Source organism: Patagioenas fasciata, chromosome 2, assembly GCF_037038585.1.
Source record: "Patagioenas fasciata isolate bPatFas1 chromosome 2, bPatFas1.hap1, whole genome shotgun sequence".
In the NCBI taxonomy this organism is placed as follows: domain Eukaryota; kingdom Metazoa; phylum Chordata; class Aves; order Columbiformes; family Columbidae; genus Patagioenas; species Patagioenas fasciata.
In genome coordinates, this window is record NC_092521.1 from 130536585 (window position 1) to 130550963 (window position 14379).

General features: G+C 37.4%; 1 protein-coding gene across 1 annotated transcript in view; it reads right to left on the reverse strand.

Moving 5' to 3' along the window:
* KCNH8 (potassium voltage-gated channel subfamily H member 8) overlaps positions 1–10190 on the reverse strand; it is a 190592-nt gene extending 180402 nt beyond the window's left edge. The window contains exon 1 of the mRNA XM_065831438.2: positions 10115–10190. Coding sequence (XP_065687510.1) covers positions 10115–10190 — 76 coding nt within the window. The remainder of the gene's footprint in view (positions 1–10114) is intronic.
* Between the last annotated feature and the right edge of the window lie 4189 nt (positions 10191–14379).

Genomic DNA, 14379 nt, shown 5'->3' on the forward strand with positions numbered 1-14379 from the left:
AATGTAGTATGATGTAAGAGCCATCATCTCCCTAGTTTCAGGCAAGAATTTGTTGGTAACAGAAACATGGAGCATGTTGTGCTCTAGCCACTCTCAGATGCATATTCTGCAAGGCTATATCAGCAGAGCCACTGTCCTGATGCATTCGAAAAATCTCATGTAAGTCTACTTAAAAAAAAAAAAAATTTAGGTAGGTATTTCTGTAAAAAAATATAAAAAGATAAAGAGATTCACGGTGTCTAATGCATCCAATGCCAATGCAGAAGAATCTCTTGCGCACAACTGAGACGTAACTTGGCCATACTGTATTGTAGCACAGCTCTTCGAACAAGGCCACTAACGCCAATATATTATAAAATCACAAACGCTAAATTGCAGTGAGACTTTTAATAGATCCCAAAATACAGTGCCTAACTGCACTATCTCTCAACATTTTCCTTCCATGCTGTCTAATAACTATATCACTGAAACAGTCACAACCTATAGCTATATATTGTCCTCTGAAAAATTAGTGATCCTGTTAACTCTCCTTATTCTTGGCAATTGTGTAGCTCAACCTCTTCCATTAGTATTTACAAACTATATTTTTCTACTTTGAAATTTTAATTATTGAAATGCCTAACACATGATTCTATAACTGCAGGTTTTATGAGGTGCATGCTTCTTCCCACTGTTCTTGAAGTGAAAAGTCTAAACTCTTAGCCTTAAGATCTTTCAATTCAAAGAAACAATCCACTTTAGTAGATACGATGACTGCCTTATCTCCCAAAATTAATCCTTATATTCAAGAGAAACACAGATTAAAATTTTGTGCATTTTTCGTTTGAATCATTAAAAAGTCTGCTTATTAGTGATATAATGTGATTATCATTGTTTTATTCAAATTCTTTTGCCAACGAAAGGAGTTTGAGCTTCCACAAAAAAAAAAAAAAAACCACACACAGTTTTCCTACAAAAATATTTTCCTGTAAACCAATATTATAGTCCCATTATTTTTCTTAACATTATTAACTCCAAAATGTGAGAAAAGGCACAATTATACTCTTCTCAGCACTGGAGATACCTGACATTTAGGTGAGTGGAAAAAAAAAATCCAGCTATTTGTCTTAGGACAATTTTGTCAGTGTAAAAATCAAATAAATGACAAAATGACCAGCTTAGATTTGTCTTTCATACATTTAGAATAAGATGTCTAGTCACGTATCATAACAAGCTGTTAAGGGAGATGGAAGGCAAAAAGAAAAGGGCACCAAAAATAGCTGTAGTAATGAGTTTCAGGCCCATGCTGTCCAGATGAATCTTTCTGTATTTCTATAGGTTTAAATTGAAGGAAAAGCAAAATAACCCTGGAAACTTTCAACCTTTAAAAGCCTTAAGAGCTAGAATCTGGACTCCCAGTAGTCATAAGTAATGCCTAGAGAAAAAGTGAATTCATTGCTGGCACACTAGAAGCTGTTTTCTCTTCAAAAGCTAACAATTACAGCTTTATATAATACCACCTCAAAACTACCTACATCTCCCCAAAGGTAATACATCTAAATACCGACATTTAATGCAAGAGATCTTGTTTGCAGTAAATGAATTATTTTTCTTTATGGTAAAAAATAAGAGATTAAAAGTCTTTATTAAAGAACATTGGAGTGAGATTGTGTCATAGTTGTTTTTCTTCCTTTTCTTCTTTTGACGCAAGAAAGGTCTAACCCAGACTGAATGCATGAATGTATTCACATTTACATTACTGATCTCTTAAGAAAAAAAAAAAAATCATTTTGTGACAACAAATATTCTTCCTTTTTTTTTCCTGTTTGTTGGATATATATTAATAATTTTCTCCATTAAAACTTGTGTTAACTTCTTTTAACTATTTGTCAAATAGTGTAAATTCTAAAGGAGATAATTTCCTCATGTTGCATGTTTTGTTCTTAAGAGTATATAAATGCATATTTCCTGAGACACAGACATAAGGTTTTTGCACTTCTATTCTGTGTTTGATACTAAGGAAAAGTTTTTGTACTTAGTGCATGAATATTTTTGGAATAGTTTTACTAAATATATGCATATATATATATATGAAAAGCTAAGGTACTTTTTAAGGTACTCTTTAGAAAGGTCATTTAAGGTCTTGGGCCAGACTCCTCTAATTTACATAAATAAGGTACTGATATAATTTCAAAAAACTCAAAGGTATATATATACAGTAAACTCTAAGAAAGAGACAGACTTGACTTGCAAAACTTAAAAGCTATTACAGGGTTTCACAAAATTCTATAATGCCATGTTAAAAGTCATACCTGAACACTTCTGTCTCACTCAAGTAAAAAAAAATAAAATCATAACATGAATACATTTCATTTCAGCTTCACTGAAAGTAGAGTTAGACCAAAAATTTTTAAAAAGAGGCTTTATTTTATTTCATTTTGGCCAAAAAAATTGAGTTTGCATTTTGCCAGTTTGTACAACATTCTTTGAAAATCTGGATGGTAATGGCAGTTGCTTTACTTGTGTTTTCAATGCTTTTCCTAATTTCTTAAAGATGGACAAACTCAGCCACAGAACCAGTTACATCCTCAATCTGACTTGAGATAGAACATTTTAGAAGTCTTTCAGGACAATTCTCTTACCTATCCTCATTTCTCCCTATTTGCTTTCCTCTTTACACAGAATAGGGGTGTTCCTATCAGATTTTACTAATCTTCACAAAGCAGCAGTGCTATTTGTGGATAAAAAACAACAATTCTCAATGCTTTTTATGTCATCTGATTAAAAACATTAGTGGAAAATAACTAAACTGGTCATGGACTCTCAAAAATATGTTCTGATGAAAAAGTGCCTCTTGAAGACCCAGAGACAACAGACTCAACCTAGATTTCTCTCAAGGGATCAGAAAGCTCTAAACCTAGTCTCTTAAACAGCCACTGAAATAGAATAGATGTCTTGAGGGGGTGGGGGTGAGAGGAAAGACAACAACAACAAAATCCCAACAACAAACAAAATACCCTTCCCTGAAAAGAGGAAAAAAAAATCATTGAAACATCATAGGATAGCGGACCACATTTCTTAAAACAATTCCTGCATCTAACTTCAACAGAGAAGATGAGGTGTTTCTCCATAATGCAATTGTCTTCAGTTGTCCTTGAAATGATTGACAGCCCAGCATTAAGTTTTATGGATGCTCAGAAGATACATAATGTCAAGTTTGATGTTGAACATGCTAGTATTTTAAGAACAACACCTGTTCCAAAACCTTTGAATACTATTATCAGTCCCAGAAAACGGGAGACAGAAGCCCTTGGCAAGAGAAACTCCAAAAGACTTTTCTTACTGTTGAGGAAATCTCTCTCATCTGCAGTTTGAGAATACTTTGTTTGTTTCTTTATTCCTGCACCCTTTCTTTTTTCTCTCATTTACTTTTAGATTGAGCGGGCAGGAAATAACATTACTTTAGAAGTGGGTTGTTCCTTAATTGCTCTTTGCTTCTAGTCACTTTTAACACAAGGTACCAGTAAACTAGCTTGCAAAAATCCAGAACTATGGTAGCAATTGCCTGCGTTCACCTTTTCCAGGCTTCAGTTGATGTTAACGCATGCAACTTATCTTTCAAAAATACATTACATCAGAATAATACTAACAGTAGTTAATACTTTGTAAACCCATACTTTTCCTGATTTATCATAATACATTCATGCATATATATTTGCTTACACTTCTACATGTGCTTGAGGCAGTGTTTTTGTTATGTTTCTATTGTTCTGTTGCTCTGAACAGTACTCAGAGCAGGTTTTCTTTGTATTTAAAAAGCCTGGGAATATGTATAATATTGCTACCTGCATAAACAAAAAACAGAAGTTGAATGTGTAAATACAATGATAACCACAAAAAAAAAAAAAAAAAAGAAAAGATATTTCCAGAGAAAATCTATTTACTAACTGAAATTTTATTGGAAAAGAAAATGGAATCATACATTTGGAAAAGAATAAGAGGGTAGATTTACAGAATATGTCTAGTGGAAATCCTGATAATCATCTAAGATTTAGAAACTCAATAAAGAGTGTCTTCTCTAATTCATTTACAAAGTATACATTCGTTCAACTATATGTCACCCCAAATATACAAATTTGTTTTGATCACTGCACTGAGTATCAAGTTTCTTAGCCTCACATATAAAAATCTACCCAGACGCAATAGAAGGGATAGTCTTATTATTCAGAAAAAAAAAAAAAAAAATCCCTTATTTAATGACTCTTTTCCTCTCTTAAATTTCAATTGTTTATCTTGAATTCAAATACAGACTTTACCTCTGAAGTAACACTGTAGGCTATTAGTCTAAGTTCATGAGTATTAACCTGGAACCTTATACTTAAAAGTGGTGTGCTCAATAAGTTGCATAGCCTTCCGAAAGAAGTGCTGCAAAATTATGATTCTAACTTCTTTCTGTCTGGTGAAAAACAATAGACCACCACCTGACGATTCAAATACACCAGCATTTTCTCTAACAAAAATCTCTTTGAATAAAACATACAGCAATAACAAATTTTCACTATTTTAAAGAATAATCCAGTGACTGGATATTAAAAAAGGCACATACACACTTTCTGTCTTGAACCAGATCCTTAGCACGAGAACTCAAAAATTAGTTATGAAATGTGATCTTAAGATGCCTCTGAAACCCTCCAATTCTGTGTGTTTCAGACCCAGCTTCTGCTCAAGTTAGAACCAGAAATTACTATAAGTGCTGAAAACAAAGATCATCCAAATAAAACAACTTCAAATTATGATGTTCTATACCCCCCACACTTGTGCCAAAAGAAGAGGAAAAGATTTTTCAAGTAACTGCTTAATCTAGCCATCTAGCCTCTTGGTTACTTACAGGGAAGATCAACAGCACAACACAGTTTCCAACGTCTGACTCCTGGTTTATATTAAAAAAATCACATTTGTCCTTTTTTTTTTTTTCTTAAGTAACTGAGCTGCAATACAGGCCACGTTTAACAGAGACAACTACAAAAAGAAAAGTGTTTCCTTTCTTTGTGCTCTGAACTGAGAACAAGCAAGATTTTTTTCTTGTGTTGACAGTATACTTTTGCAGTGACAAATACATGATTCTTTCAAAACAACACATTATTTACTTACCCAAGGATACAAGCAAAGGGCAAAATGAGTCTGCATTTAGCTGGAAAACCAGCTAAATAAGTATTTTTGGAAATTTTCCTCTGGATAACTTGAACCCTAGCAGAAAGAACTAGACTATCTTCCCTGCACCTCCATTCCTTTAGAGGGAAAGATTGGCAGGCCACCAACTTTTCAATTGTCATTGCTTGGAAGCCTCCTTATTGTTGATCAGTGCTTATCATATTTTGATTCTTTCACCCTTCTTTGGTCACAAACTTCTGCATTTGGGAGGTGAACAACTCTGATCCTGGAGTCTGACAAATGCTGTCCTCCCTATGGAAAGCTCAGCCATCATTTCCCTACACCTACCACTTGCAATTCCTTGAGTCGGTTTGGGAGAGAACCACTGAGTAGTATCAGTAGCCAAGAACTGTTTTGTTGCTTCTGTTTTTGTGATAACCATGTTATGATTGAAGCAGCACATTGGCTAGTCTAGAGAGGGTAGGTTCAAGCTGAATGAGACACAGAATTTGATGACAAAGCTGCAGAAAGTGTTAGTGTGCTGCCTCAACCTGGCAGACTTCACCAGTTTCTTTATGAGCATGAAAAGCAAATGATGGGGGTGGCCTTGGGCTAATGAAGGAGAAATGCAAGCTATCTGGAAAGATCACACCATACAAAGGCTTTCACTTCTGTATCAATTGCTGATTATTCAGAAGAGACAACGTGTTTCTACCCATGATGACAGTGGATGCCTATGATTGCCACTCAGGCTAACTAAAACAACTGAATCCACATGATAGGAAAGGACCAAGGAAAAAGCAAATTGCTGCTTAGGTATTATACAAAATTCTGTCTGTTAATACTTGAGCAAGTTTTTAATTGGAAAACAAATCTGAATGTAGAAGCTGTTCTACAAATAAGGAATTACCAAATTATCACCATTACAGTGAACAAGAAGGAATTAACTCAGCTTGATCTTCAGATTAGTCTGATCATACAAGATTGTTAATAAGGATGTGGAAGTACACACTTAATTTGGAAGCTGATCATATTTGATAGACACAAGAGATAATTATAGAACTTCAGCCGTCATTTTATAGTATAACCATACACAAAATTGTCATACTTTTAAAAAATACAAGTTAATGAGGCCATTTGCCGAATCTCCTTCAGCTTTGCTCTCTGGTAAATTATCAGATATTTGCAGAAACAACCACCTCTGGAGTGGATTTATCTATGGGAATAAATAAATAGTGCATATAGAACGTATATTTATGTATATATGTGAGAAAGCAATGGAATATAATTATCCACCATGCAATGAATTCCGGATGCTTCTCCTAATCTAAATAAGAATAAAAAGTAAAAATGTACAAATTTTTAATTCAAAAGCTTGAAGTGCAGTAATTCAATTCAGACATTCATTTTCATTATATTTGGGGGTTTAACTATCAGCTTGTACTTTATATACTTGAAAATTTCACACTTGAAAATAATATCTTGTATTGAAAATAAAAAATACCCAAAAAACCCCAAACCCACAAATGAATAAAAACTGTAGCAAGTAAACAACCCCAAAAAAGCAAAAACATTAACCACAGGTTATTAATTTGAAAATGTGTGTGTTTCCTTTTTTTAATAAACATATATGCATATTTATAGAGGGGGCAAAAGTGTTTTAATGACCTCCTGGTACTTAGTTATCAGAAGGGGAAAAAGTCCTTTGAGAAAGTATTGACTTAAACTGTGATGTCATAAACACAGAAGACACTTCAAAGTTATAAGGAGAAGGTGTAACAGCACTTAGATCCAAAAACTCTGTCATGGAAATCCCGGTAAGCAAACCCTTAATGCTGTTCTTCCACATACACAATGCAGGTAATGGGAACTCTGCAGGATTTTTAGGATCTCCTGCACATCTAAGAGTCACCTCAACATTAATCTAATTCTCTTTGTTTAGCATATTTTCACCAGTTTGATACAAAAAGAATATGTACACATATTCTACACGCACATCTAGCAGTACAGAATAAGTACCATAAGAATTCTGTGTGAGCAGCTGAAGCATGCGTAAAGCAGTTATCTGTGCTTTTTTGAGGCACGCAATTTTTTTTCATAATGTGATTTATGATTTCTAATTAGACATAAATCATTGCAATAGTAAAATTAAAATACTTCTGTGAATGAATTTTTGAGGAGTTTTGTGTGAAGCATATTTTCTAATATTATCTGGAATCCTTCCTTTGCACTGCTGCCCAGAATTAGAATTATCCCTCTTCTGGATTAAAGATGCAATGGTGGATTAGTCTATCACTGATGTCAACATAATACATCCTTCCCAGAGGCTTAAAACGAAAGGAGGTCTGTTAACTACAGAGTATGTTAAAACAACAACCAAAAAAAGAAAAAAAAGCAGCCCTTTGACACAAAACTGTATTTCTGTATTTTAACATCTAAATATCGCCATGTATGAGGTCAAAGAAGTTTATGAAACACAACCTCAGGTTCAGTGCCATGTATCAGTTCTATTCCTTTCACAGATTGTATCATCTATGAAATTAGTAAAACATGGGACTGATTCCTGCAAGGATTAGTATCAGTATTACTACTAGCTTTAGTCACCTGGACAACCTCTCTAATACCATCTGGACAACTTAAATTAAAACAAAATTTGCTTTACTTTTTCTACTTGATGCTTACGTATGCATTTTGCAGAATTGTATTTCTTTATTTAAAAAAAAAAAGTCAGTTAAAGAATCATTTTTTTTAATATTTAAGTCTATTATTTTAAAGGAAAACATATGTTGTATCAAAGCAACACAGGAGATGAGCTCTTTCTGAAGATTTTAAATTGAGCTATGATGTGGATTGATATACATAAATTTGTTTCAGAAAAACATCAATTTGATTCATTGTTTAACACGCTAAAAGAGATGTTATGTTATTCTGTAAATTAAGAGACATGCTACCAGTTTCCCATAAAAGTTTGGAGCATGGTACTATTCTATTACATTGTTCATAAAGCATCTTCCCTTGTGAACTTCTGGGAATATTTCATATGCTGATAATCATACAATGATGTCTTTTAGGCCTGTTTAATATTTAAGCCAAATTCTATAAAGTTTTCATCATCTGTAATAAAATATAATATGCTGAATTTTCTTGAAGTACTTAGACTTCTAATTACATCATTTTTTTTAATTACATCCTATGAAAAAGTAGAGTTGTTAGCATTAGAGGTTGCAAAGTAAGACACTGGAGCCTGATTTCTCTTGTTTAAGAAAAGAATGACCCAATTGACTTAATGAATTAGTAGAATTATTGCTTTAAAAGAGTAGTTAAATTTGGCTATAGAATTCAGCTAAGTAATAAACTTTATACCACACTTGTGTCTTGGTGTCAATGAGAATACAAGGATTAGATATTTTTCTAGTGTTTATTTAATAAAAGACCTGTATGTCGTCACTAATGTTGCTTCTTAAATTGGATCTATGAAGAATGATATAGAAGTCATTAAATGTCTGCGTGTACAGCTCGCAGGCTGTGTGTTCCATCCTTTGAAAGGAAGCCATTGTAGAAGGGGAGGCTCCTCAGCACAAAGCAGGGCAAAACTGCTTTTCTGGCAAATGACAGTATCAGCAACAAAACCCCTATTAGAGCTGCATGCTTCAATATGCAGTAAATAATACCCATATGTTTTATAGAAATAAGAGGGTGGAGGATGGGGGGAAAGGACTTCAAGTTCTGTAGTCAAAGGAATTTGAAGGTACACCTAAGTAGTCTTGAGAGAGATCACTTCATAATGAAGTATCAATTACATACAGCCCTGAATCACAATTAGCTATGTATCCTCAGACTAACAGAGCAGCTATAATGCAGTTCTGTACTTCTCTGCAATTGATCTCAGTGACTATATCATTTTCTTGACATTTTACAACTTATTGATACCGTAATCACAGTTCAGTTGTCTTAAGCACAGACTAACTAAACCATTGAGAAAATGCCAATAGATACATAATCAAGATATCAGACCATTAGATTGTAATATTTACATCCAAGAAACAGCCAACAGCAACTCAAATCTGAGTTTGTTTTTCCACCACTTTGGATGTCTGGATTCTTTTAAAGGGAATTAAAGGGAAGAGAGTTCATTTTGGTCCAAACCTGTTCTCTCTCTGCTCATCTCCCACTCTTTTTTTTTTTTTTTTTGTTAATGACCCCCATTAAAGTAGAAACAGAACTCAAGATACAGGCAACTTCTAACCCACAGAACCCACAGCCCTAGGGGAACAAGCCAACTTCCCCCTCCGGATCCAGCTCCTCACGCTAAGGCAGCGCCTTGCCCGGGGAGCTGCCGAGCGGGGCGGTGGGACCCGCCTGGGGCCGGGCCCCGTCCATGGTGCTGCAGCCGGACGCCGCTGCCAGCACCGCGCTGCCGCTGGAGGGCCCTTCCTTCTTTCCTCCGCTAACACCCTCCAACAGCTGCTGACATGGCTCAGCCCGACTCAGAGGAATTCAGCTTTTAGGGAGATTTAATAGCGGGGCTGGGGGTAATAAAGAAAAAGATCCCCAAGCCTCCTGCCAAAGCCCTTCCCAGGCTCTGAAGCCTGCCTTTTCCTCGCCGTCTCTCGGCTGCCAGGGGCGTTGGGCGGCAGGGGAAGCCCCAGCCCAGAGCACAACTTTCCTGCAGACATCCTGGCCACAGGGACAACCCGGCTCGCCCTAGCGCTGGCCCTCCCGGAGCCCCAAAGCGGGAGGCCGGGAGAAGAGGGGATCCAGCACCCTCGTCACCTGCAAAGCTGCGAAGAAGCCAGGCAGGAGAGCGGGAGAGACTGGGAGCTCCCTCGCCTCCTCCTCCTCATTGCCAGGTTCTGGTACCAAGGAAACCCCCGGAGGGAGGAGGGAAAGGAAGAGGAGGCTCCCATCGTATGCAGGGTACCCGCCGTGCATCCCCTTCTCTGGGCACCCGGAGACAACACCCGCTGCCCCAGCCCGGACTCACGTGTGCCGTCAAACCGGGTGGCGATGGTGTCGAGAAAGGTGTTCTGAGGTGCCAGTAATCCCTTCATAACAGGCATTTTTCCAGCGCGGTGCGAGGTTCCCCATCAAAGTTTGCCTACGAGGGTGGTTCGAGAAGAAAGTGCAGAGGGCGCCCGGGGGAAGAGAGGGAGGAGACGGACGCAGGGAGGAGGGAGAAAAGGACAGGGAGGAGGAGGAGGAGGAGGATGATGGGGATGCCGCCGCACCGCCTCCGGCGCCGGGAGCCCCCCGCTTGTCAGCGCCAGCACGGCAGAGCGCTCCCGCCCCCGGCTGCCGGGCGTGGCGGCCGCGGAGCACCGCGCACAGGTGAGGAGACACCGCCCAGAGGTGCGGACCTCCCCGGCCAGCAGTACCCGCGCCCCTCCCCTCGCCACCCGCCAAGGAAAGCGGGAGGGGAATGCCGGACAAGAGCAACTAGGTTGCGGGGAGGGCAGGAAGAGCAACCTTTACCTATCCGCGGCGGGAGCAGCGCAGCCAGCGCTCTCCTCCGCCCCCCATCCAGACCTGACCCATCCAGCTATCAACACTGGCACATAAGAAGTTTCTTAGGTTTGAAGCATATTAACTCACGCACCCTGTTTTGTGAGTAACGATGGCACAGGGTAAAGCTTGAGATATTACTTTGCTGAAGGGAGAAAAGCTATTGATAAGTATAGTAAGTGCCTCTATAGATGTCCATTGGAGACTGGACTAAAAATGGAGAATGCTCCATCAGATGTGTGGTCTCATGAGTTATTTGCATGTTGAGGCTATTTATTTTATTTATTGGACAGGTATTTCCTACTTCATCGTGAATATTTCCTAGATTTTTTTTTTTTTTTTTTAAGAAATTCTTCCCTGAAAAGTTTCTGGAAGAAATACATTATATTTTTGACAACCAAAGAGAGAGTCAAGACTAGCCCAGCAGGTCTGATGTGTAAATTAATTAAAAAAAAAAAAATTAAAAAACAGGCACACTAGCTGCTCCCACATTGGAGTGAGTAACTTGCTCAGACTGGTACTGTGTCTCTTTGAATGCTGCCAGATAATGCCTCAAGGTACAGTCATTTAACTTCTTGTAGCAGCAATGGCAAAACTTCTCCAGGTTCTTTCAGGACTCAAAGACACCGGAGAAAAGTGCAAGTACATTCCCTAATCTACAAAGCCACTGTGCACTATGAAGGGGAAGCCTGTTCATCTCTTGCTATTTTTCTTTCTTGCTAGTCCTATTTGTTTGCACTTCTCCCTCTCTCCAGATGGATAGAGTACTTTGCTTCCCACTTTTTAGGATAAGCAGTGCAATGAGCACAGGAGGGACAAAAAGGGGCTTTCTTTATCCCAGATAATTAAAACCAACCAACCAAACAACAAATAAACAACAAACAATAAACCAAAACACATACACACATTAAAAAAAAAAAAAAAACAAAACCCACCAAAACTACCTACCTTAGGAAATGATGATGCATAGGTTTTACAGCACAATATAAAGTCTACCTGCAGTAACCCCACCTTGGCTTTGAAGAAAAGCAGTATTTACTGAGATCATGAATCTGTCCAGTTCTCCTTGTACTGGAATCCTGTACAAAACAGTCGATGTAGAGCTGCCACCTCAGTTTTCACAAGTGGCAAGTGAAAAGGGAGACTGCCTTACAATCACTATTATTTTGGAAGTCCAAGAAATCACGGAACTGCCAGTTTCTTAGTAAACTTCAAATGCATGGCAGGCTTTTACGTGCCCTGGAAATCACTAGTCGTGTCCTTAAAATGTACAATTTTTAATACCAAATGCCAGAAGCTGTTTATTTTCTTATTCAAAATAATTCTCATGTCTTGCAGTTCAACATAAGCAGAGCCCCCAAATTAATTTCTCTTTCTACTTCATCTCACTGGCAGGTATCAAACTCATAGGCAGGTCTCATATAGATATCATGAGCTACACCACATTCCTACTTGAGAAATAGAAAAAATCCTGTTCCAATATTGCAAAATCCAGAAGAGCACAATCAGATTTTTCATTCTGACAAAGTTCTCAGCAAGAGAGGTTATTAAAGTAAACCTGAACCTCTGAAATTAGCCAAGGGGTTCACATATGTTGTAGCCTATGTGCTGTGGTCAGTTTGCATTCTTTTCCAGGACCTGCCCCAAACACCCTCTAAATAGGGATATAGTGAAGGAGAAAGGAATGTATTTTCAATCCTACTACAGACAATCAAGAGACAGTAACCTGTGTATACAGCTAAAGATTTTGATTTTGACTTACCAAAATTATCATAAAAGGGAAAAAATACTACCATTTCCCAAGGGAGTCAAACTGCCATCTAATAACTCTTCCAGCCCATAAGTGGCTGATACTGTACTTCCTCACATGCAACACAGACTGTGAGCTGTAAAAATCATGCTATTTTGAGGGTACTATGTCATAAGAGCTTTATTAAGCGTCCATTGAAATTCCTTCACAACCACGAGAGAGAAAATGTTTACATAAAGTCTTAGGGTTTAACTTGGGAAAAACAAACACACACTCAAACAGTCATACAAATACACACCCCAAAAGGGATGGATAGCTCTCAGAGGAGTTACGTGATATGTTTAACACTGACAACAGTGAGCACAAGTTACAGTTTTTGAAGTGTATGCAACATAGCCAGAAGAAGGTCATGGCAACTACAGTGAAGGCTCTGTCAACAATGAAAACCTGCTGATGCACAAGAGGGAGAGACAATACCAAATTCTTTATAAGGAGAACATGCTGAAGGCCTCTTCAACTGTGAGAACTTCAGGAAAGAGGAAGTTCATTGTGTTTCACAAATACTTGCAATCATGACATACTGTTATAAATTGGTTATGACAATAGCCACGTACTATGACCAACTGGTAGCAATTAGGCTTTTAAAAAAGACTTATGTTTCTGTTCTACATACCACAAAACAACCACCCAAACTTTTCTGAAGTAGAATGAGATGTTTTACAAAAATGATACATACAACAAATAGCCTCAAACTACATATAAGAAATTGAAGTGTAGCATCCTTATTTGCACTTGAATTTGGCATATTCTACAACCTTCTATTCACAATAGTAATCTTCTTTAATACAGATTGGTACTTAACTTCAGAGAGACAGTTGAAAACACTGAAGCAGTAAGTCTGGAGTAGTTCAAAGCAGACAAATTTAGCAGGTTGAAATTCCAGTGAGAACAAAAAGTTCAAGAAAGCAGAGACTGAACATCTGAAAATATTTAAGAGAAAGGTGAAGGAGTAACTGAAAATTTGTAGTCAAGTACTGGAAAATTAGTTCTTAAGACTTTAGCAAAACAGAAACTAGGTACTCTGAATAGGTTTTTTGGTTTGTTTTTTGCTTGTTTGTTTGGTTTTTTTTTGTTTGTTTGCTTGGTTGGTTTGTTTTGTTTTTTTCTCCCCCATATGTTTAAGGAAAGAGAAAATACAAACCTGGATGATTTTAACTTTGTTTCAGGAAATCAGCTTTCAGTCCTTTGATATTAATATAGAATTTAAGTATCTCAGATACCTAGACACTCTCTCTAAGAGATTATTTTTCTTTTGCTGGCAAGGACAGATATACAAAAATCAGTTAGATTTCAATGCTTTTCTATAAATCTGTATCCATTCTAGGTAAATAGCCCACTCCACATATTCCTCTCTTCGTTTGCTGTGGAGCACTTCACTGAATATTAAAAATTTATAGCAAGGCACTACTGGAGCTGAGAGACCAAGGAGTAATAGCACTGCTGCTATATTTCAAGTTGCCATTCAGCATCTACATTGCAAACAAAATTTAGTCAGGGGCTTATGATTTAGACCAGAAGTACAAGGTTTGTTGTTTCAGATTAGTCAACAGTATGTAAAATATACTCTCAGCCATTCGTTTCCTCCCACTTATCCATGCTATTTGGGCATTCAACATAGCACATTACATTTTGAGACACTCTATAAACTTTCTAGATATTGCTAGTTACCCAGAAATGAGGGTATGGACAGAGAGTTTGGCACAGAACATATGCAAGGAGCAGCATGTTTTAGCATTTTTGGTCATGACTGCACACCTCTTTTCTTCATTTATGATTTAACTGAAAGCACATTTTCCAAGTTTCTTGATTAATATTCCACAATACCACAAAACATCTCATAATAGAAGTTAGGAGCTGCTTATTTCTTCCCTGGTATAAGCACTTGACCTCAACTCACCTGCTACAATTATGTAAATGAAAACAGTTAGTGAAAAATC